The 24,948-nt window shown below is 34.0% G+C and overlaps 3 protein-coding genes across 3 annotated transcripts in view; all 3 read right to left on the reverse strand.

Moving 5' to 3' along the window:
* Positions 1-2,910: 2,910 nt before the first annotated feature.
* On the reverse strand, positions 2,911-4,257 carry LOC129248573 (protein YIPF6). Its single transcript, XM_054888180.1, has 6 exons — positions 4,064-4,257; positions 3,861-3,992; positions 3,724-3,802; positions 3,487-3,652; positions 3,264-3,421; positions 2,911-3,199 (listed from the first exon to the last, which is right to left on the reverse strand). The coding sequence occupies exons 1-6, from the start codon at positions 4,079-4,081 to the stop codon at positions 3,087-3,089; spliced, it is 666 nt and encodes a 221-aa protein (XP_054744155.1). The 5' UTR covers positions 4,082-4,257; the 3' UTR covers positions 2,911-3,086.
* A 5,766-nt stretch (positions 4,258-10,023) lies between these two features.
* Positions 10,024-10,460, reverse strand: LOC129248574 (tigger transposable element-derived protein 3-like). Its single transcript, XM_054888181.1, has 2 exons — positions 10,341-10,460; positions 10,024-10,281 (listed from the first exon to the last, which is right to left on the reverse strand). The coding sequence occupies exons 1-2, from the start codon at positions 10,436-10,438 to the stop codon at positions 10,029-10,031; spliced, it is 351 nt and encodes a 116-aa protein (XP_054744156.1). The 5' UTR covers positions 10,439-10,460; the 3' UTR covers positions 10,024-10,028.
* A 3,103-nt stretch (positions 10,461-13,563) lies between these two features.
* Positions 13,564-24,948, reverse strand: part of LOC129248576 (uncharacterized) — a 29,053-nt gene continuing 17,668 nt past the window's right edge. The window contains exon 4 of the mRNA XM_054888182.1: positions 13,564-13,862. Within this exon, the coding sequence (XP_054744157.1) occupies positions 13,612-13,862 (251 nt within the window). The 3' untranslated portion in view covers positions 13,564-13,611. The remainder of the gene's footprint in view (positions 13,863-24,948) is intronic.

Below are 24,948 nucleotides of genomic sequence, written 5' to 3' on the forward strand. Positions count from 1 at the left end.
ATAAAAATTGATCGGCGAATTTGACTCCAATAACAAAATCTAATCTTTAGGTTAGGTAAGGTTGAAGCGGTTGCCGGCTATGGGACACACTCACACTCATAGCCCAATGTGATGCCTTGTCCTTATCTCTCCTAAAAGCAGTGTGTACTTTTCGAACATTTTAGAAGATCCCAGATTTCTACATACAGTACTGAGATCTTCCAATTCCTTAAAAACTTGTCGGCCTAAAATGGTAATCTACATCTGGATAAAGCAGGACAATGGCACAGTGCGAGATTGTTGTTGTTGTAGTAGCATAAGTGTGCTGCCTGGGTGACTGTGCTTGACGCAGAGCCGGCTGTCGTAGGAATGTCGTGCGAGATCGTCACTTCCTCTTCTTCGTCTAGACAGCTTCTGCATAAGTCTGCGAAAAGAATAATCAGCAAAAGACTAAAGGCCTCGTTTCCAGACCAGTCGGTTTTGCGCTAATGCTTTTTCAAAAACGGCGGCATAAAATATTTCTCATACAATTTTATGAAGTCCTGCTGTAGTAACATTCCTTGAACTTCTTTAATACCAGATGGGATGTGAGTAGAGAATATTCCGCTTGGACTAAGCGAAGGTGTACATTGCTCCGTTCAGAGGGCGATGAACCCAAAGTTTCTTAGGATATTTGAGTATCCATAAGCAAGGTTGAGCCGATAGTTGTCTGATTGCGGTACGTGCAGCGGCAATTTCGCCTGCGATGTCTACAGGTAGCACATTTAACATTGCATTAGGCGCTAGAGTAGGAGTAGTTCGAAGCGCCCCACTAATTCTAATGAGTGCAGTCCTTTGAACTCTTTCCAGCTTCTTCACCGATGTCGTTCTCTCTAGTGAGTTCCACCAGGCTAAGACTCCTTATACCAAAATACAACTCTAGACTAAAAACCCCATCTTTTACCAATAGCGCCTTTGCACCCATACAAGGCTATTGTTGCCTTCCTCACTCTCTCCTCAATGTTGGTCTTCCGCGTAAGCTTACTGTCGCGGATATTACCTAGGTACTTCACCTCGTCAGAAAGCACCAAAGAAGCGCCCCTATTGAGGGAAGGTGAGTTTTGGGTAATTTATATTTCCCCGTGAATAGGAGGAGCACCATCTTGTGAGAATTCATCGATAGACCGCAATCCGTCGCCCATCTAACAACTACGTTCAGATATCTCTGCATCAAATCGTACAGAGTATACACAGATTTTCCTCTAACAATTAGTTGTTACTGTTCTGTTTGTTTTACCACTTCGTTGCTAATGTTCTTTGATGGTCGATCAAGGCTGGTTACGATTGTCTGACAAGGATTTGCTTCCACTTCCGCCCTTAAGGGGGAACGCCACTGTGAAAATTCAAAAAAATCCATTTTTTTGCATAAATTGTTAGTATAACTACTCAAGAAAATGTGTGTTTTAAAGCGAAATTCGCTTTATTCCCGATTCTATGTGCACTTAAGGGGGGGTAGGGTCACAAAATCGAAATTTTTTGCATTACGTCATACTTTAACTGAAAAATTCGACTTTTTTAGTTTCAGATGATTCTACGACGAATGCCGATTGGCACCGCAGAGCACCTCTCGAAAAACATATCTCCAAAAAAACTCTGTCATGGGCTTATTTGTCAATATTTTATTATTAATATTTTTTAAAAACTTATTGAAAAGATGTACAATAACATGCAACTGATTTTATTAAAGTATCTTAAGCCATATTTCTGTAAAAAATTCAAAAAAAAAAGTGTTTTTTTTTAGCGCTAAACCCTTTTAAAACATTTCTATGATCTTAAGCCTTTTATTTTATTATTATTGAAGTGAACGCAAACTTTTTCCGTTTAGTTTGAATGGCCTTTTTATGTGATCTCATTTTAAATTTGATTTTGTTATTGGTAGCGAAATATGTGCGATAGTTATGTTTAAGTGAACTAAATAAAACACATTAAAAAAAATGTCTGAAATATTTATTGTTTTGAACTTTTTCTAATGCAAAGAATATTTGCATAGGTGAACGCAGACTTTTTCTACTATGTGTATGTATAAAATAAATTGTCCGATTCTCGAATAATCATTCCTACTTACAAACAAATTCCCAAAAATCGACTCTAAACCCACTCATCTAACACCCCATGCTTCCTGGGCCTACCTTTAGATGAGTTAGACGAAGACGACCGGTGATATGCCCTACACTGACAGGGCTTGCATTGCTGCTACAACAACAACAACAGAGTCAAAACTTATAAAGCCACCTTTAACATTTGCGAACATCTAAGGCACTTGGATAAACATCGCATATGTTTTTGGTAGCAACTGTTGCATTATTACCCTTTGAAACTCCAACAGCATGCAATGACGGATATGAACCTCTTCTGGTATTTAGCTAACGAAAATTTAAGGTTTAAAGTTTCACAGCCAAACAAGCCAGTTAAACTTTGAAATGTCTCTGGCACGACTTTCAACAACGCAATGAACTCGCCAACGGTGAAGAAGCATTGGCATGTGCAGAAGCGACATTACTAAGGGGGGCCCCCTGGTGAGGTGAGGGGTGATATGCAGTTCACTAGACAGGGCCAGTATACCCCTTAGACGAAGACGACCGGTGATATGCCCTACACTGACAGGGCTACCATTACTGTTAAAATAAAAACAACAAGGGGGGACCCCCTTAGTTTTTTAGATGAGCGTGAAATGTTGGGGTAAAATTGTTAGTACGAGTTTTAAGGTGTTGAGTTTTATATTGTATAAAAAATACAAAAACAGCTATTTAAACAGATGAATTTAATTGATTTCGGCTTACGCATTTTTCTTTCGCAAACACATTAAAAATAGATTTGCCCATTTGTTCAAACCGTTCTTTTAGTACGTCCACTTTTGTTATGTTATATGACAAAGAACGCTTGTGTTTAAAATTTAAGTACGTTTGTATTGAATTGTTGTTTCTTTATTTTTATTATTATCTTATGCGCTTATAGAATATCATATTACAGTGTAAATCATATTGGTTCTAATCGCCTGGAATAAATTTCAAATTGATAAGCGTAAACTAAGCAACATACACACATATACTTATAAAGGTACAATTTACTTAGTTATGCGATATAACGAGCCAGGAGACAATAAAAAAGAATAGAAATATCGGATATACGGCAAGTGGTTTACGATTTGGTGGTTGGCTGTCACCAAGAAATATAAAAGATGCTACAAATAAGAAAAAAAAATGTATATCAACTTTTTCAAAAATGTTAAGCACTTTTATATTTACCATATGTGGCCCAAACAAAGCCCAATGAAGTAGTTAAAAGACGCAAGAAGAATGCCAATCTGGTCTGAGTGGCAATCAAAATAACTCGACACACTAACAATGCTATCGCCACGGGCGTCAGACAATACCCAAGCACACACACAGATTGGAAAAAAGAGCTAGAACGATGCAGATATTGAGTAAAAATTTGCTGATCTAATAAAAATAATATTTCGATACTCACATATTACCGCCAAGCAGCTTAGAATTGAGCGTTACTATAGCTGCACCTATCCACACGATAACAAATACTTGCGCGAATTCGGGACCGCCATCATACATGCTGTCTGCGGAACCTTGCAGTATAGTAGCCATGAATGTGCAAAGCACTAGTGGACCCCAGAGATCCCCTGTAAACACAAAAAAACAGGCACAACTTACTTGGATATTTGAATATGAAATAATGAATTGCATTACTTACAATCGCGCAACAAACTGGATTTCTCTTTTGGATAGAGCACATGATAGAATTTTACGCCAACAGCGCGCACATCGCGCAGCTGAAAAGATATTCAGTTGCAGTAACTCGTGTTAGTTGCTTTTATGATCAGAACTTACGAATGTCTCTTTGATGGGCTCATCTAGGGTATTGAAATCGGGTGCTCCAAGTTGTGTGGTATTTTTACGTGCACCTGGTATGGACATATCACCCTCCAATTGGGAAGATGCCGAAATGTTGTCCTCAAACATCTAAGTACGTGTAACCCATATGACAGATTAGTGTTTGTTTTGTTGGTAAGTGGTTATACGTGGTTACTTACATCCAATTTTGTGTCCATTTTAGTTGTGATTTATTCCCGTGGATTTTTGCTATTCTACAAATGTTTTTACTGTTCGTTAATTATATTTGAATCAGTGCATTTGGGAATTATTACAGTTCTTTCTACACCACGGCAAATTCTTTTTATTTACAACGAATTAATAATAGATAATGCAGAAACGTCAGCAACAATGATAAAACAGCTGAGCGTCCACACGATGGCAGCGTTGTCAGAATTGGGCATGTAAACAAATAGTGAGAAATGGGTTAGCCAGTACCCAAACCAAACGATTGCACCCTGTGTTTGATTTGAATGATTTTCGTTATTATCTGCTTGGACAATCTAAAAACGTGGAAAATGGAAAAATTAAGTTTAAAGTTAAGGCAGTAGTCTGCTTTAGAAGCCGAAAAAAAGCGTTTTTTTAGCAATTTTTTTTGAAAGGGAAGGAAATGATTGCGGTAAACGGAATTTTAAGACGATAGTGTACTATATTTAAGGTTTAAAAAACAATATTTATTTTTAAAAAATATTGAAATTTTTTAAAGTTGTAAGTTTTTTCTGGAGCGCCTGGAGTCTGCACTTGTAAATCGGTGCCGGTGATGGAGGTCGTGCGATGCATCTGAAACAGTCGAACCAAATTTTTTTTTAATTTTTATAAGTTTCTTTTCTTTATGAACTAAAAAAATACCGAAGAAGTTATAAAATTCCAAATTTTTTCGAAGTTTGATAAAAAAATTCACTTTTTTAAGAAAAAAAATTGACTTTAAGTTGCAAAACAAGTAGTTTAAATAATACTTTTGTCCAACTTTTTTAGTTCAAATAGAAGATAATTTAATACTAAAGCTAGATCACTTTGGTTTTTTTCGATCGGACATATATTCTTTTTGCTATCGCCGGCACCTTTTTCTAACACTTGTGAAAATGAAAACTCGAGAAAACGCGCTTTAAAGTTCTGCCTGAACATTCGCACCTGTTCGACGCTCGGCCACCAAAACTGCTCTAGCTTCGAAAATATGTCGAATTGGCCTCTGGAATTTTAAAGACACATTCTTGGATAGTTTTGGAAGAGATTTAAAACAAAACAAAAAAATCGATTTTTTGAAGCCTGTAAAGCAGACTACTGCCTTAAGTAAGCAAATAAATAAATGCAGTTAGTACCTTAACCCTTTCGCGATATTGTTGCCATATGGCAACAGTAAACTTTAAAAGGCCGTCAACACTCTCTTGTAAAAAATATCAACTTTTTTGTTACATATTTTCAAAAATTGAAGTTTAATGGTTAAATAGAAATAAAATAAATAATAACCGCCCATTATATATCGGTAATACAACATTTTTAAAGAAAGCCTTCTGGCATATAGCACTTCACTCTGAAATTTGTATTTTGCATTTTTAGATTTTTGAGGCATTTTGGGCAAATGTTTTCATTCATTTGGCATACAAATATTTTTTCGCTCGCAGCTTTAAAAGCTGTGCTAATTTTTAAAACTAAGCTTGTTGCCATATGGCAACAAATTTCTCGTAAGGTGTTAACTTGCATTAGATTGCAGAAGAAGTTTATTTGCGATTGAAACTGGTAGCAGAGAGACGTGTTGTTGTTTGCGGAATATTATTTTCAAATATGGCAAGAAAAACTAGCGACAGTGTTATAGAAAAGATTTTGGAGAATTTCGAGGACTCAGATCTCTCAGACCTTGAGAATTCGGAATCGGAAGAAATATTAGAGGATTTATTTGAGGCATTTGATAATAATGAAACTTTTGTGATGGAGGAGCTTAGTCGTCAAGGTCCGTATGATATAAGCATTACAAATATCAACGGGGAATGTAATGACGAACTAGTTTTGGATGAAAATGGCTCTAGCTCAGAAGCTGGTACTTCGAACTATCAACCAAAACAAGTTAATGAATTTCGATGGAAAAAGACTTCGTGGGATCCTCCTCAAGCTGAGTTTTCTGAGTGTTATTCAAGTAACGCTGTAAAACTTCCAGTGCAGTACTTTTTGGAATATTTTACTGTAGAATTTTTTGAAGAAGTAGTGCAGGCGACAAACCAAGCCTCTCTTTTAAAAGACAGTCGATCATTTAACTTAACGAAAGAAGAATTTTTTAAGTTTCTTGCTTTGGAGGTTATGATTGGGACAATTGGTTATCCCTGATTGTCTATGTACTGGACAGCGCCCACAAATATTCCGGCATTTCGTCAAAATATGACAAAGAATAGATTTCATTCCTTGCGAAACCACTTGAAGTTCACAACAAGTGGTCCAGGCAATGACAAACTTTTCAGGATTCGTCCATTAATAAATATCTTTACTAAAAAGTTGTATACTATCCCCAAAGAAGAGAATCTTTGTGTGGATGAAATGATGGTACCTTTCAAAGGAAAGACTGTCCTTAGACAATACATGCCTAAAAAGCCAATAAAATGGGGAATTAAATTATTTTGTCTATGTAGTTCAAATGGCATGTTGTATGACTTTGAAATATATCAAGGAAAAAATACCGTTATTTCTGTACCAAAACTAGGGTTTTGCTCCGATATAACAAAAACTTCAAGCTATTTTTTGACAACTATTTTTCTACACTTAATTTGATACTGTACTTACAGAAAAAAGGTATTTGGGCTACGGGTACAATTAGAAGAAATAGGTGTAGTAAAGTGCCTTTGCAATCTGAAAAGGAACTAAAAAAGGAAGGTAGAGGTAGTCTTGATTACCGCATCGAAAGGGAGGACAATCTTTATGTCATAAGATGGCTTGATGGAGGTTTGGTCCAATTGATTTCATCAATATATGGCGAAGAGCCGCTTAAAAATGTGCAAAGATTTTTAGTTGAAAAAAAGACGAAAGTTGAAATAACTCAGCCCTACATTGTGGCTGTGTACAATAAGAATATGGGAGGAGTTGATAAAATAAACTTCCTTCTTTCATTGTATAGAATATCGATACGGTCAAGAAAATGGACACTTAAAATATTTGACCACTTTGTTGACCTGGCCATATGCAACTCATGGCTGGAGTACAGGAAGGATCATGAGGGTAATAATAAAGGTCTAGCGCAAGCAAATAAGGACGCATTTTCCCGCAAACGTGGACGGCCAAAAGTCTCTTTCAATGAAAACATCGACAGCCCATCAACTTCTCGAAAGAGATATGAAACAGCACCATCAGTTTCTGCCCGATATGATGGAAATCAACATTGGGTGGTACACTGAGAAAAAAAACAGATGCAAATTAAAAGGATGTTCAGGATTTTCCAGATACAAATGTTCAAAGTGTTCGGTTCACTTGTGTCTACCCAACGGAGATCGCGATTGCTTTAAGGATTATCACTGCAGCGACTAAATTCTTGGTAAGATACTTCTTTCCTTTGTATTATTTTAAGTAATTTTTATAGCTATAGTTTTCTATAATACTTTTTATGCTAATATTTTATGTTTTTAGTTTATATCCTTGTTCACTTTTTAATATGTATGTACGTGTATATTTTTAGTATGGAATGGATTTTTTTATTTTAAATATTTTGTTATTGTTGGAACTTTAGTTTAGAAATCTTGATTTATAAATAAATTGAAGTTTTGATGTCAAACCAAATTTTAATAAATGCACGAACCTTTATGCAAAAACCATAAATAAACTGTTTTTCTTTACCATACAAAACATTTGTTGCCATATGGCAACATTAAAAAAAAAAGCACTTAACAAAAACAATAAAAAAAAAATTTATTTGTATTGTTATTGGTCCTAAAATAAATACTCAGACAAAAATTTGGATTTTTTGGATGGCGTAATAAAAAAATGTAGCGAAAGGGTTAAAAAGCGAGGAATAGAAAATTCAGAACTAAAAGTTTAGAGACATAAGTATTTAGACACATCTAACTTCAAGTATCCAGTATTCTAAATGGATTTTAGAGAATTCGGCCAATGAAAATAATAGATTCTTATAGGCTAAGTAGACATATTTTAAGGTTGAAAGATTAAAAAAAGGATGTACAATTAAACTATTCAAAAATTTCAATAATTGGTCTTATGAAAATGAAAATTCTATCTCAACAAATTTAGAGATCTTATTATTTAGAAACTTCGAGAGTTCTGAAAAAATCGTAATATATTATATTATTATTATTATTTGTTTATTAAATTATAAATAAATTTATAATTAAATATTTTTACAGTGCTAGCTACCACGTCTATATTTTATTTGACTCATTTTTATTTTATTTTATCTTATTCTTTCATTTAATTTTATTTACTTATTACAAGTACCAAGAGGTGTATTTAGGTTAAATAAAGCGGGTCGCTGGAAAGAAAAAACGCATGGTCAGCCAGCCTAATATTACGACAAACTCAGCACATCTCGGACAAGACTAATTACATCGTCTCGACGGTATCATTCAATAGGAATTTTCCACTCTTATTCTATCTCAGAAGGAATGGAATAAGGGAATCTCACTAAAAAACTTCGACACTATAGCCTAAACAGACGGCTCTAAAATGGATTATGGTGTTAGGGCAGATATATATATATATATATATATATACAGTGAAATTCCTTATAACCTTATAACACCGTCGCAGTGTTTTTGTCCGGCTATGGGAGATGTCCGCTTATAAGGGATGAAGTCACAAATTATATACCACACATATAAATTGTATTGTACATAGTTTATTTAAGAAATTTTTGGAAGTAAAGAATATTTGCATACTTTAGTATTACATATAAATACATATAGGTATGTACATATATCGATTAAGTACATTGTACAAGTCTTTACATTTCAATACTAGTTTGATTGAAAAAAATCCGGTAATGCTTGATTTCTTAAACATTGATTGCTTTAATTTAAAATGTTCATTTTCAAAGTGACTCTCGATATTTTTAATGTGCTGAAAAGCTACATAGTCATTTTTTGCAAATTGTTTCAAGCCCGCAACAAGTTTTAAAGCCTCATCATATGATGTTATAGGCTCACTTAGTTCTTCTGAAAATTCATCTTCTGAATCACTTATGTCCATAGCATCATCTTGTTGGTCAAATTGAATTTCTATATTGTTGTCCTCAGTGAAAACATTTTGATCCATTTGGAGCAAACCTTCCAAATCATTTGCCAAGTCTAGTCCTTCCTGAAGCCTAGTATAGATTGCCAGTGGAATATCATCTTCAGAATCACAATCTGGAAGATCCTCATAAGTTTCCAAAAATCTGCTTTACGGAAGCAATTTCGGACGGTTGTGGCTTCCACTTTATCCCAAGATGCTTTGATGAAATACACAGCTTCTAGTACATTAATCGATTTTGAAAGCTCTGAGGCTGAACTTGTATTGTCAATTTTAGATAGCAAGTGTTTTAAAACTAAGCTTCTATACAAAGTTTTAAAATTTTGGATTATACCTTGATCAAGGGGTTGGCTAACTGCCGTTTTATTTGGCGGCAAGAAAATACTTTTATGTTGGTTAAGTTTAATTCCTTTGGGTGAGAAGCCGCGTTATTTAAAAGCAAGATAATTTTTCGATTCTGGGGTTTCATTCTTCGATTGAACTGCGGCAGCCATTTACTCATTACTTCTCGAGTCATCCATGCTTTTTTATTAGACTTCCAATCCACTGGCAGTTTTGCGATTGGAACATGTTTAAAAGATCGAGGACGCGCTGCTTTACCTATAACCAAAAGCAGCTCCTTATCTCCAGCCATGTTAGCACAGAACAAAATTGTGAGTCTTTCCTTTGATAGTGTACCGCCCACGCATTTTTCGGATTTAAGAGCGAGGGTTTTGTCAGGTAAGGCACGAAAAAAAACCCACTTTCGTCTGCGTTGTAAATGTCTTGAGGCTTGTAACCGGTCAACAGACATGGCAGTTTTGTCCTGAACTGTTCGACACCATCCTGGTTTATATCTGCAGCTTCACCAGATACACATTTGAGAGCAACATTATTCCTTATTCGCCATTTGTTTAAACATCCATCTTAGGCATTAAAATTAGGTACACCCAGTTTGCCTGCAATTTCCATTGCCTTTGCTTTCGAAATGGGAACAAAAATCGGAATGTTTTGACTTCTAGCCTTAGCGATCCAATTAAAACACATCTTGTCTATTTCAGAGCCGCCTTCTTTAAGAAAGCTTCGCTTTTGATGAACATTAACTCCAGACTCCCATTTAGAACGAATTTTTTCTTTATTTTTATTGATTTCAGCAGCTTGTGTTTTGCCAATATTGAACCTTTCAAAGCAAAAGAAACGTGTACCTACCATTAAATTTTTGGGCTCACTGTACTTTACCTTTTTGCAATTCCACGTACTGATAATTTATCTTTTTCGAAAACATTAATAATTTCCATTTTTTCTTTAATAGAAAGTACCTTCTTTTTCGGCGCCATATTATTACGAACTTTGAACGCAACCATTTGCATGCAACTGACTTAACAAACTGAATGGAGAACTACTCTTAATTTAAAACACAGGGCTTGAATGTGTGCATACATGTTAAAAGGGGAATCACCTATTTCCTTTTTATAATGAACAACAAAGCTTGCTTGTGATATTTTTGAATTTTGTCCGTTTATGAGAAATTTTTTTATGAAAATGGTTTGAAATACTTTGTCCGCGTCCGGTTATTAGAGTGTCAGTTTATTAGGATGATATTTGTATGAAAAAATGAATGAAAAACCTGTGTGCCCAAAATTTGTCCGGTTATTGGAGTTGTCCGGTTATAAGGACTGTCCGTAATGGGGAATTTCACTGTATATACAGTGGCTCACAGCTTATTTCGTGTGAGACAATATTTTTACTTCTCATTGAAAAATAAACAACAAAAATGCAATATTACAAAAAAAATTTTTTTTATCAAAGAAGAAAATATATCGCAACAACAAAAGCTCTTGCAAAATCGTCATCACAGCTTATTTCGTGTGTTTCAATTAACCGTTATTTAAGAGTAATACAAAACTTCAATTGACTTTTGATTTGTTTTTACTTGCTTAATATGCTATTAGAAATTATTTCAGTTATTATTTTGGTGGCTCGACGCGCATCAATTGAAAGGCGTGAAATCGTGATTAAACACTATAAGGAGGGCAAAACCCAAAAGAAAATCGCTGAAATTGTTGAGGTGAGCCCTTCAACAGTCCAATATATTATACAGCGCTTCGTACGGGAGAATCGCATTGCAGATAAGGGCAGAAATGCTCCTAATAAGATATTTAATGAAGCTGATGAAAGGTGGATTCTAAGAAAAATTAAGCAGGATCCAAAAATAAGTGCACCCCATTTAGCTGCGGAAGCAGAAAAGTACCTTGGAAACAAGAGCAACCCTGAAACCATCCGCAGAATTCTTCGGAACAACGATTTTCACGGTCGAACGGCTCGAAATAAGCCTTTTATAAGCGCAAAAAATAAAAAGGTTAGAATACAGTTCGCAACGGAGTACCTTGGAAAGCCAGACTTATTCTGGGATACGGTTATTTTCTCTGATGAGAGTAAATATAACCTATTTGGGTCTGACCGAAAGGTTTGCGTGTGGAGGAAACCGAATACGGAGCTTCAAACTCAAAATTTACGTGGTACTGTAAAGCACGGCGATGGACATGTGATGGTTTGGGGGTGCATATCGGCAGCAGGAGTTGGAAGCTTGCACTTCATTGAAGGGAATATGGACAAAATTCAATACCTAAATATTTTGAAAGCAAATTTACTTCAGAGTGCGGAAAAATTGGGCATAAGAGGGAATTTCAGCTTCTATCAAGACAACGACCCAAAGCACAAATCGGGTGTAGTGCAAGCATGGTTGATTTGGAATTGTCCACATGTGCTCCAAACGCCACCCCAATCCCCGGATATAAATGTAATTGAAAATTTATGGCACCTGCTTGAAACAAAAATCAGACTTTATAACACATCCAACGTAAACGACCTAAAAGAGGCCCTAAAAACTGAATGGTATAAGATTTCCCCGGATTACACAAAAAAATTGGTTTCTTCGATGAATTCTCGTTTAAGAAGTGTGATAAAACAAAAAGGCTACCCAACAAAATATTAATTAGACTTTTTGTAATTTTTAGATAAGAATTGTTTTTAAGTTTAGTATATACACGAAATAAGCTGTGACTTTGACTTTGTATGAATTTTTGTTTTTGTAATATTTTTTCTTATTTTGAAACATTTTTCAAGTATTGTTTTTGTCCCGTTACATGAAGAAGTGAATAAAGAATAAAATGCAAAAAATTTTTTTTTGTAATATTGCATTTTTGTTGTTTATTTTTCAATGAGAAGTAAAAATATTGTCTCACACGAAATAAGCTGTGAGTCACTGTATATATATTTATATATTCTCAAAACTTAGAATTGGAAAATCTGTACGGCTTCTAATGCCTGCACTATTCCAGGCGTAAGTATTGGCAATTGGAGAAGTTTGCAGGTTACTAATCGCAGATTTCTCTTCTTTCTGATAGCCAAGCTGCAATCCAGGCACTGGGTTCCGCTACAGCAACCTCTAAACTGGTGGAACAAAGCAGGAATAACCTTACTACTTAGAGCCATAACGTCGCAAAGTTGAAGTTAATGAAAAAGCAGATGAACAGACAAGTTCCCCCGCCCTGAAAAACGTTCTTGCAGAATCGGTATTCACACCTCTGGGTGCAATCAAGAAAACAGTTTCCTCAAAATACCTCCGAATCGCGGATTGTAGATGAAGAGAACAGACGACATGCAAAATTATCAGAACGTTATGGCCCACCTAAAACCCCAAACAAACGTCAACATTGATAAACATGAAACGACGACACGCCTGGAGACTCACGGCCGTCATAACTGGCTTTTGGTCTATCGCGGAACAAGCAGCCAAAATGGGAATCTCTCACAACATACACCATTACAGTTGTAAATAAACGACTGAAAAAGGAAACGGTTTCCATTTCCTCTGAAATTGTTCTATCCTATGGAAAGAGAAAATGTCAACCCTGTGCAAATCACTGTTCGAAAGTCTCGAACAACTGTTTGGCTGAGACGTCAACAACCTAATAAGGTTCTTGAACCGCCCAGACTGGATATAGTCGTGCTGTAAAGTGGGTAGCGAGGATGTGGCAACAAAATGCTGCGGAAGCGCTAGTTGTCGTCTGGATGAATCACCACTTCAACCAACCAATCAATACTTACTCTCCTTAGAAAATAAAAATATTCTAAATATTCTACGAAAACACACATTTTTTTTAGTTTTATTTCGTTCTTTAAATTTTTATTAAAACATACTTTCTTTGGATTCCTTAAAAACATTGAAAGTTACTTAAAAGTCTGCATGTAAATACAATTAATGCGCAAAGAAATGATTTACAATCAAATCAAATAGTTTTGATCACTTCAAATTTTGTTTTATTTTATTTTTATTGTAATTTTTTATTTTTATTTTTTGTTTGTTTTTTTTTGCTATACACAAGTATAAAAATGTGTTGTTGTTGTTGTTGCGGTTACATAAAAACGTCTAAATAAAGTCATTTCCGTTTTCTTAATATTTTCTTTTTTTTTTGTTTTTGGAATTTTTATGTCTAGTAAGCACTTTTTACTTCTTCTTGACTTCATAAACCGATTGGATGGCTTTCAGTAACCAGCCAATTTCTTCAACGGTTTTGATTTGATAATTGGCATAAGTCTTCAGTGTTGGCAGCTCCGAGACGCGGAAAGTTTTGCCCAAACCGTGGAGTACTTTCATGGCATCCTCGTCTGTGGTGTCATCACCGGCATAAATAATCTTCAGCTTCTTGGACCATTCGGCATCGAAGTGTTTCTCCAAAATCATTTTGGCACCCTCACCTGTGAAGGTAAAATAAAAAGAGAAAGGGATTTTATTAAAAATGCGTATGTATATGTATGTGTGTATAAGAATGCTCATTATTTGATTGAAATAATGTGTCACAAGTGCTTTTCAAGAGTCTTCAGCTAAAAAGTTTGTTAAATTTGTAATTTTACCTGTGCTAGGCATCTAAACTAATTGCTCTGTATTAAGGAATAAATAAAGGGTCTTTCAAAATTTAGTTACTCTCAGGTTTCACTATTTTTAGTGAAAATGATTTCAGATTTCCACCATGCGCACCTCTACAGGTAAAATCCCTAATTGTTGAGCACGTCGACATATCAACGTTGGAGGTTTTTCAGCAACACTTTGCTCTACAGCAGCAATATTTTCAACAGAACGTCCAGTTTTCGATCTGTCAGTCCTCTTTTTATCCTCGACAGAACCAGTTTCTTAACATTTTTCTCCAACCTTTAAATTGTCGGATCATTCGGATGATTATTTCCCCGAAAAAAATTACAAATTAGTTAATATTAATATTATTATTAGAAGGCCATTACGCACTGCGACCAGAGCTGATCTATTGTGAAAGGCCTATTTTTGTAAATTAGTTAATAAGTTGGTAAGCAAATTCTCTAAAGCTTCACTTTTTCCTTTTCTTTGCTGTATAAATCTGCATTTATGGCACTGCGATAGAATTTTGGTGTACCCCAAAAAGGAATTTGGTATAAAATATCAAGAGCGTTTTGATATAAGTATTTCAGAGCAAATAAGCGAGCTAAATAGACCAACGCAGGACTGATGCTCCCAATAAGGTTATGCAGACAACTTTCGGGAATGCTTAAACTCTTAACTGTGATTGATATTAAAGTCCAGTTTTTTTGGGCACTAACAGCGAAGTTTCACCATATTTTTTATCATTCATATATTTTATGCACCTTTATCACTAAACCAGCCGTAATGGTCTTCAAAAATAAGCGTAAAAGAATTTTTGAAGGAAAATTATTAAATAAAGCAGTCATAAATAAACCTCTTCATTTGAAGATATTTGTTTTTCTTTTTCTATTGAAAATTATATTTATAGTTAGGTATAAAATACAATATATTTAAATGATAAATTTTACTTCGAAGTTTGGACATTGAAGGGAAATGCAGCGAAAATCGGTACCAAATTAACTGACGAGTGCATAGACAATGATATACATAAGTATACCCATGCAAACATGTAAACTGCTTATCTTCGAAGAAATTGTAAGAGTAGCGAATGTAAGATGGTGTAATGAAGCCACTTGCAAAATCACCCGACAGCTATGGCCGACTCTCAATGCTAAACGCACGGAACTTCTACTAAGACGAGATAAGCGCAGTCTTAACGCACCGATTTCAGTTATTACGGGGCACGCCCAGAGAATGGGTGTGCAAACACATGACTTCTGCAGAAGTTGTCTAGACGAGGAAGAGGAAGAGACGATCCCGCACCTTCTGAGTCACTGCCCTGTTCTATCCAGGCGTAGACTCGCCATTTTGGGTAGACAAACCTCTAATGAATTGGAATATCTCGGCTCTGTCGGAATTAAGAATCTTACAAAATTTTTGAAAAGTACACATTGGCTTTGGAAGGGATAAGGGCAAGTTCCCCACGCGGCATCACAATGGGCCACGAGCCTGAGTGTGTCCCACAGTGGACAACCGCGTCAACCTAACCTAACCAAGCCTAGCTTTTCAAGCAAATCCGTAAAGGTCATAAATATTTCTATGAAATTTTGTGTTTATAAAAGTTCCCATATATTTTTTTCTTTTATACAAAAATTGTAATTAAATTTTATTCTTAACTTACACTGCGAAAATTACAAAAAAGAGTAATAATACTTCCAACGGGTTTGGCTTGAAATCCCCAAATTCAAAATCCCCAAACATGAAATCCCAAACTTTTTAGCTGAACAGTATTTTTTAATAAATATGCGTGTTAAAAAATTTCTATTTCTGTTTGTTTTAGATTATTAAGTGAAAAAATAAACGAAGGAATTTAAAAAAAATTATTATTTGTTGAAAAAAAATGTTCATATGAAAAATTAGATTATATTCTAATTTTGTATTTATAACCATAAATAAATCAATATGTGTGCGAAAAAAGTGTCCAATATAATTTTTTGACAAATTTTTAAATAAATGTTTGCGTACTTTTGGCAAACGAATTTTTCTGGCAGTTTTTTTTTTTGTTTAATAAATAAATAAAAATATCTTTCAGCTAGAAAAGTTTGAAGCTAACAATTTTGTGCATACATAATTGAGAAGTCTTTTTTTGGGGTTATTATTTTTTTATAATTTAAGGGGTTATATACAGTTAGAATTTTCAAAAAATCGATTTTGTTTTTATTTTATTTTCTTAATGTACATATATTAAAGATTGCACCCAGAAAATTTAATAGCGTTTCGGTGAATATTTTCGAAGTTACACGCAAATTTGAAAATGCGTTTCAGGGAATTTTTACCCTATGTAAAGTGCTTTTCAAACTTTAAACGCGTTTTTCTCAAAACCGTGTTTTCGAAGTCGGTGGACACGATTTCTCAAAAACGGCTTAACGATCTCTTAAAATTTGCACACAACTTTCTCAGACATATTCTCCAAGGAGTAAGAATTCTGATAATTTTTTCTATTTTTTTAGGCAATTTTTCGCGAAAATTTTTGTAGAAAATTCGATTTTTTTTCTCCTAGTCGCCATTTTATCAAAAATTAAAGTGTTGACTATTCCTTCGATTATCTATTCCTAGCTTTATCTATCCACAAAAAGAATATAATTGGTTTTTTGATTTCAGATAATCCAAAGGGGAGATATTTTGTCCACCACCGAAGGCATGGAGGAAGATCATCTGCAGGAGCCGTGCACTTCAATATTTTCACTAACTTTATGTGCTATAATTAACTTTAAAGTAGGCATTATTTTAATAATTAAGAATTGTATTTGTTTCATAAAATCGTTTTTTGTAAAAAACTCTCAAAAAATCGTGATTTTTCACACTTACAAATGTATATAAACCCTTAAGAAGTATTTATAAAGGAAGAAAAAAATTCAATTGATATTTCATAGAAAACACATTCCCTGTAATTTTATTGAGTCGCCTCCGTTGCTAGCGCTGCGTTATCTTTTTGTTTATTTAGCAATTCTATTGTTATTTAAGCTTTTAAAAATAAAAAATAAAATAAAAATAAAATAATTTTATTGAAATGGACTCGAAAACTAAAGCCAAGCAGTATTAGATCTTAGTAATTTAGTGTTTAACACTAAGAAATCGTCAAATATAAACAGTTTAAATACACTGAAACCTCTCCTCGGCTGACTCTCACCGTCAATTAACTGTTATTCTCCGAAGAGAGGTGTTTGCTCAAGAGAGGGCAATTTGTTCCGTTACTTTCCTGTTAAAGGAAACAATGTCCGCCCAAGGCAAGTGGCTCTCCATTAGAAGAGAGATGTCCGTGAGGGGAGGTTACACTGTGCATGTAAACATGTATGCATCTAATATGGACATATGCATGTATTTAATATCTAAATGTATATAAATAAAATTACTGCAATAAGGTGCAATCATTTATTTTTATTTTTCCTTTTTTTCACAAACAAAAATTTCATTAAATTTGTTAGTACATAGAGAGATATTTGGAGAATTTTGTTTCATGTAAATATGTGTTGTAAAATTATATATGTATGTGTGTCAATTTAAAAGAAATATTACACTAATAAAATGTTAATAACCAAATACAAAAATTTTGCATTTGACAAAATTTTAATTTTTTTCTTTGCTTTAAAAATATATTCATTTATAACTTCAATGCCTGATAATACGAGTAATATTTCAACGCTTTTACTTGTGTCCATAATTTGGTATGGGGCGAAAAATTCTGCTCTACTCTTTTAGCACCAATGAGAAAATTAAGACGATTGTAATAAAGAAATTATTACCGAAAAGGCAGCAGGCTCACTCACACCCACTCACATTTCATTCTCATACACGAAGATTTTGTGATGCAAGAATGCATATTTTTATAATGGAAATTAAATGCGCGAATGAGGTGGAAATTCTTTTTAAACTGTGGTATGTGTTTATAAGAGAGTTGAATTAGATATGTCATGAAGTGATATTTATAAATTTTTGAATGTTTTATACACATATGGTCATATATATGTACATTCATGCAATAAATACCTACATAAGTTTTATAGTAAGTGATATTCGAGAAGAAGTTAAATCAACTTTAATAATATAAAAGCTGACCAGATAGTAATGATAATTTTTCCAATTGATATGCTTCAGCAACGGTCAAAGTTACCAATAGCATCTAGTTGCCAAAATTTTCAATAAGGTTTACATTTAATCATGCATCGTTCCACGCTTTTCGAACGTATGGATATTACTACTCAAAAATTTTATCGAAATTGCGGCTCAGTTGTATGTATAAGTAAATAAGCAACGTGAAACTCATCAGGAGATCCGTCGTCGTCATGGCTTCAATGGGCAGGCAATTCATCGCAGCGTGAAAAAGTTTGAGTGTGAGTTCACTCTTGTGGACCGTAAAACATCTACCAGACAGAGATTGATGCGACGTGAGGAAATTATAGTTGAGGTAGCAACCAGTGTCAAGAAGGGAGAAATGTCAATTCAGCACCGATAAGTTGAATTAAATAAGCATAGGCAGAGAGTTAAGCCGGCTTGTTTTGCTGTTGGATTTGGACCTACATCCGTATGAGATTGGGCTGATGCAAGAATTGAAGCCGAACGTTCATAGACAATGCTATGAGTTTGTTAATAGGGTGGTGGAAAGGTTGACTAAAGATGCGGATTTTTGCAAACAAATCATTTTCTCGGACGAGGCTCATTTTTGGCTTAGCCGCTATGTTAAGAAGCAAAATTGGCGTTATGGAAGCGAACAGAATCTGCAAGTGATTGACCAAGCATCAATACATTCACAGTGATTGATTTTTTGGTGCGGTTTATAGCATGGCAGCATCATCAGACACTACTCAATTTTTTTTATGCGAACAAGTCAACCACTTTGAACCAGGCACTTTTGCCGGAATAACGCTACGCATTTGGACCAGTTAAAATTGGGTCGATCGCTTGAAACACTACCAGCAATGCCGAAATTATGTGAAATTCCATCCATAATGGCGTGAATATAGCGAAAAAAAGGCAGAATCGAGTTCATATATGTATATAAATATATATATATTTTGTTATTTAATTTCCATATCGGGTCACCCCATAAAGTTCCCGATTTTGATAATCAATTCCAAATATATGTATTTTTTTTGCAATTCTAATTTTCTTATATTTTTCTTATCTGGTCACCCTATAAAGTTCTTGTTTTTACAGGTAGGAGTATCTGGCTGTGAAATGCCGCCTATTTATTAACAAGAAGGAAAATGATACTCATACGGAAATCAGTGGCATACCAGGCAAATATTATATAAGCATAAGGCAACATGTAGTATATATGTACATAAGTCTGTCAGTTTTTTCTTAGTTTCTTGACAAATGATAAAGTTGCAGAAGTTTGATGTGCTGAGGTCGCAAGCCGGACGTACTACTTATTATTTTACGCACTTCCTTTGTACTTTTTGTTTCTGAGAGATTAAATTCTATATAAATAACGGCCTTCACTGTTACCTTGGCAACGATAAGATTAGGAGTTATAAGGAAGTATGTATATGGAGAGTGCCAGAGTTATACTTCAAACATTTCATCTACCTTCAACTACTTACATATATGTATGTGTTGTGATATCAATCGCTCCCATTTGGAGAGTTTGAACAGAATTTCTATGCTTTTGACTGGCCCTGTTGTGAAAATTGCAGAGAACGTAAATGCATAAATCAATGTTCTCTGAAAATTGTATATTATCACCTAATTGGCTTACTATAACGTGTTTGTTCATGCATAAGATTTGCCGTGGGATATATTTTTATGTTAATAAAACTGCTGAGCCAATAAAGGAGTTTTTTGTGAACAAAATAAAAATGAAGTATGCGAACAAATAGGTTTTTTAAGTGTGAGTAATTAGAGCTTTTAGCCTATTTTTCGTTTTTTTAACACAATTTTTCAGTGTTTTTATTAGAAACGGTACTACAAACATATATACATATGCATGTATCTCTTAACTTATAATTATCTTCATAAATTTTCCTCTTAATTACCATCTAAGATCATAATATACTCAAATAAATGGAACTACATACACATACATATGTACATACATATAAAGAGGTAAACATCAAAAATACCGCTTTTTCAGATATCCATCTTTTCTTCGCTCATCCAAAAATTCTCTAATTTCTCATTTTTTAAACAAACCGCTAGAAAGAAAATTCATACCTCAGTATTTGTGCATATGTTTTCTAGATCATTTATCTCAACAACTGTAACACAAACAAAGAATAAAGAAAAAATATTAAAAAAAACCGAAATTTTCAGGAGAACAAAATAAAAAATAAATAATTATAGTCATCGACTGAAATAAAGCAAAAGTACGCAAATAAAACGAATAGAAAAATATTCAAGAAAATTGGAAAAATATACCAAAAAACTTGCGCCTAACTGTATACGATTACCCACCCATACATATCTATGCATACATGTATGTATGTATGTGTAAGCACATTTGATGCGGATCCATGCACCAGTCCAACATTAAAGCACACCCGCGCTATCCGTGTTAGTGAACGCATACATTTACATCAATTACAAATACAAGCACAACTAATGGAATGGGAATTGGAGACGCATAGTAGAATCATTTTATTTTTAGCGAAAATTTTTAAACTGTAAAGAAGAAACAAAATCAACAAGTTTGTTGGCGCGTCAGCTGGGGCTTGTGCGGTATTGTACTACATACACACATACACATACACTTGGCAAGTGTGCACATAAATATCTTTGCGTATTAGAAAATAAAATGAAGTGGAGGCTTTATAGAAAATGAAATTTTTCGAAAATTCATTTTTATTTCAAACGAAAATTTTCAGCGGCAGATGCTGATGCCTTAGTAAGCTTCTGTATTATGTCTGCATTGGTCCTAAGCAAGAGATGCATTTACACGTAAAGAGGATTACGCGAGGGAAAGGTGACGTTTATTGACTAACGCGGCAGCCGCAGGTTGGCAGCCGCGAGTCAAAGCGCAGACAACAAAATGACAGAGGAAAGTGCTTCTTAAGCGAATATACCTATTTATACGCATGTATGTATGCGAGAGTGTGTTTATGTCAACGATAGCCAACAAAATTCTGAGTTAATTTCAAAAGCATTACATTGATATAAATGGTTGATGGTAAACATTAGAAATGGCATGACTCAACAAAACGAAGGCTGTTTGTGTTGTCAAAGTGGAAATGACTTGGTTAGATTAACGGCTGGACTTCCACAAGGTGTCACATAATATGTAATATTCAAGCATACATATGTACGTATATATAAACAGCAATTTATTATAGAGAACAGTGAGCGCACATATGGGCATATATACAATATATGTATGTATAAGTAAGCTTCTTTTTCTAATTATGTATGAATGATAAACACTTCCCGAATTAAATTTCTTGAACTGATACACACGCACACATACATACATCCATACGAGTATTAAGAAATCTCAATTTATAATGAGTAATTAATTTTCTATGAGGAATAAAAATAATGCAGCTCGGAAAAGAAAAAATCATTGAAAAAAAGAAATAAAAAAATAGAAATATAAAAATGTAATTAAATTAAATCCCATAGAATAAAATAACTTAAATTAAAATAAAACCAATTTAAATGAAAATTAAAAAAAAATAAACTAAACTATTGTAAAATGAATTTACCTAAATGATAACTTAAATTAACTTAAATTCAATTAACTCAAATTAAATTAAGAGGTTAGGGATAGTCAGAATTTTAAAAAAATTTGATTTTTTTCGCGTTTTCTTAAAAATATTGTGTGAAAATTTGAAGTAAATCCGACTACCACTTTTCGAGTTATTTAACAATTAACAAAGGGCGCTCGGGCGCTCCGGAGCGTTCGAACTAATGATAAAACTCGAGAAGGTTGAATGTACGCAAATGTATGCAAATCGATATTTTGGAAGCTGCTATGACGGCTGAAGTACTACATATTATATGGCCCAGGAATAGATGACACAGTGTAAGTAAGTAAATAATTCGTATAACTCCACATAAATAGACAGCAAAACTTTAAATGCGTTTTTCTCAAAACTATGTCTTTTTAACTGGTGATCTCTGTAACTTAAAAACCGCTTGGTAGATTTCAATAAAATTTATACTGCTTTTGAAAAACATAAAAAACTTGTGCCTGATCGAAGGATTTTTGGTTTTTTTTCAAAAATTTCGATTTTTTATAAACAATTACTTGTCGGTATTTTTCTCGAAAATCTAGAAATTATTTCCTGAGGTCGCCATAGTGTTACTTTTGAAAGAAAAGCTTCGATCAGACGCTAGATTATCTATTAATAAAACTAATTTCTATTGTCCGATTGATTTTAGATGAATCTCCAAGGACTTGTGATGATCACCGCAAGGGACTTCTGGAGAAACGGGCTCCACACCAACAGCGATACGTTTAGAATTATTAACACGTTCACGCCGGCACTGTTATTCATGGTTTTTGCCCACAGACGGCAATGTTTACATCTTTTCGGGAGCGATTGCAGGTCATAAAACGAAATTTTTTCGTAAGGGTAGTCGTTTATGGCATCTCATCTCATAGGTACCGTCTAATAAAGTACCATTGGTGGTACGCGCTGCCAGATGAAGCAATCTTGTGCTGGCCACCGGTGGTACACGCCGCCCCATTTAGCAATCTTGTGCTGGCCACCGGTGGTACGCGCCGGCGTGAACGTGTTAAGTCAAGTCGACACATGATGTATTAATGCTAGGTTTTTATTTTTGTAAAATAATTTTTTCGGCCTCTGACTACCCCTAACCCCTTAAAATTCAAAATAAATTTGTGCGGCATCGATTGTGCAACATAAACGTGCGACGCAGAATAGCTCGTAAAGTTCCTCTGTTGGAACAAGCAAATTTAGGGAAGAGAAAAAGTTTGATTCAAGAGCACAAGTGATGGTGTAGACCAGAAGGTACAAAAAAATGGTATAAAATACTTCGAAGCGATGAAGCAAAGATAAATAAATAAATGAATTCATTTGGAAATGATTCTAGGCGAAGTGTCAAGCGTCCTAAAGGACAAGAGTTCCCATCGCAGTTTACAAAACAAAGAAAAAAAAACAGTCAAGCACGGTGGCGGCAACTTAATGATTTGGGGATACTTCTCTTGGCATGCAGTTCTTACAGTACTTATTCTCCTCATAACCAATGAAATGGACACATTTAATTACAAGGGCATACTTCAAGCAGTGCTGCTTTAATTAGCTAAGGAGAATATGTCATTTCGGTGTCTGTTTTTGCAAGGTAATGGCCCAAAACAACCCTCAATGTAAATGGGTTTTACAAAATAATATTAAAGTTATGGGTTGGGGAAGCCAGCCACCTGACTTAAACCGCATTGAAAACCTTTGTGGATATTCAAAGAAGCGAATTGGAAAGGAAACAAAGAACTATGGTATTCCACTCCCACAGACACCTGCCGTAGGATTATCAATTCTATGCCAAACCAAATACAAAAAGGCATTGACGCTCGTGATGGACACAGTGATTATTGATTAAACTTCGATAATTTAAACTGCATTTTTAATAAAATCATAGAAATCATGAAATAGATAATTGAACTATTTCTATTTCGTACCTATTTTGGTGACCATAAGAATATTTCCTTCTTGTTCCTTTGTTACTAGTTTAAGTTTTAAGGGGTTATACGAGTATACAGTTAGATTTTTCAAATTAGAATTTTCAATTTTTTTATTTTATTTTCTTAATGTACATATATTTAAGAATATCGACACAGAAAATTAAATATCGTTCCGGTGAAAAGGCGTTTCAGAGTGTTTGTAGGTAAGTACAAAATTCAAACTTTAAACGCGTTTTTCTCAAAATGGGGTTTTCAAAGTTCGTGACCAACATTACTCGAAAAAGTCTAAACCGATTAGTCTCAAATTTTAATACGAGCTTCTTAAATATATTTTTTAGTACTTAATCGAAGATTTTTTCTCACCGATAAAAATTTTTTTATAAACAATTTAAGGCTTAAATTGTGGTCAAAAATCGATTTTTTTATGTGAGAAACCGCCATTTTGTCAAAAAAATTTATTTTGCTTATTCCTTCGATCAATTACTAGATTTTACATTTCGTTAACAAAATCTGTTTGGTTTTTTAATTTCAGAGGATCCAGTTCAGAGACATAGTGGTCACCGCAAAACGTCTTTTTTGAGAAGAGCTCCCGGAGATCAGCTGTATAGCTCCTTTCCAAATAAATATTTTTACTAATACTAAGTCTTAAAGTACAGTTAAAAGACGTATACAAATTTTTAGATGAATAAATTTAAAATAAAAATGTAAAATTTAATTCCGGAAAATTCGCTTTTTTCGGCCTTCTAACTGTCTATAATCCCTTAAAAGATCTCTGAATTATTATTTATATTTGTACAAAACTTAAAAAAATTTTGTACATTTTTCTAAAATTTCACAAAATTTTTAGAACAATTCTGGGTATGCAATTATGCAGCCCCCTCAATTTTTGTATATAATTGTGCCAGTTGTTGTGCTATAGATTTTCTTCCATATTTCTCTCCATATTTTTTTTTATTTGCCAAAATAATTTTTTAATTGCCAAGAATTAACCTAATTTTGGAGAGAATTTTAATTCAATGAGCTATAAAATTGCATATTGGAAATTTTTCAAAAAATCTTTAATAGAAATTTTAAAATATTGATGAAAATGTGTAACATTTTTTTAAATGATATTAAAATTAAATATTTTAATATTTTAAATTATTAATTATTTTACTTATTTTAATTATAGCTACATGATTTTTTTTTGTTTTTTTTTTTGTAGCAGAAACCATATATTTTACATACAAATAAAAAAAATTTCATAAAATTTCAAACTTTGCAATATGTCGCGCTGCTTGTGCACACAGGTGCCCTCGTATATGTATGTATTG

Source organism: Anastrepha obliqua, chromosome 5 (assembly GCF_027943255.1).
Source record: "Anastrepha obliqua isolate idAnaObli1 chromosome 5, idAnaObli1_1.0, whole genome shotgun sequence".
NCBI classification, from domain to species: Eukaryota; Metazoa; Arthropoda; class Insecta; order Diptera; family Tephritidae; genus Anastrepha; species Anastrepha obliqua.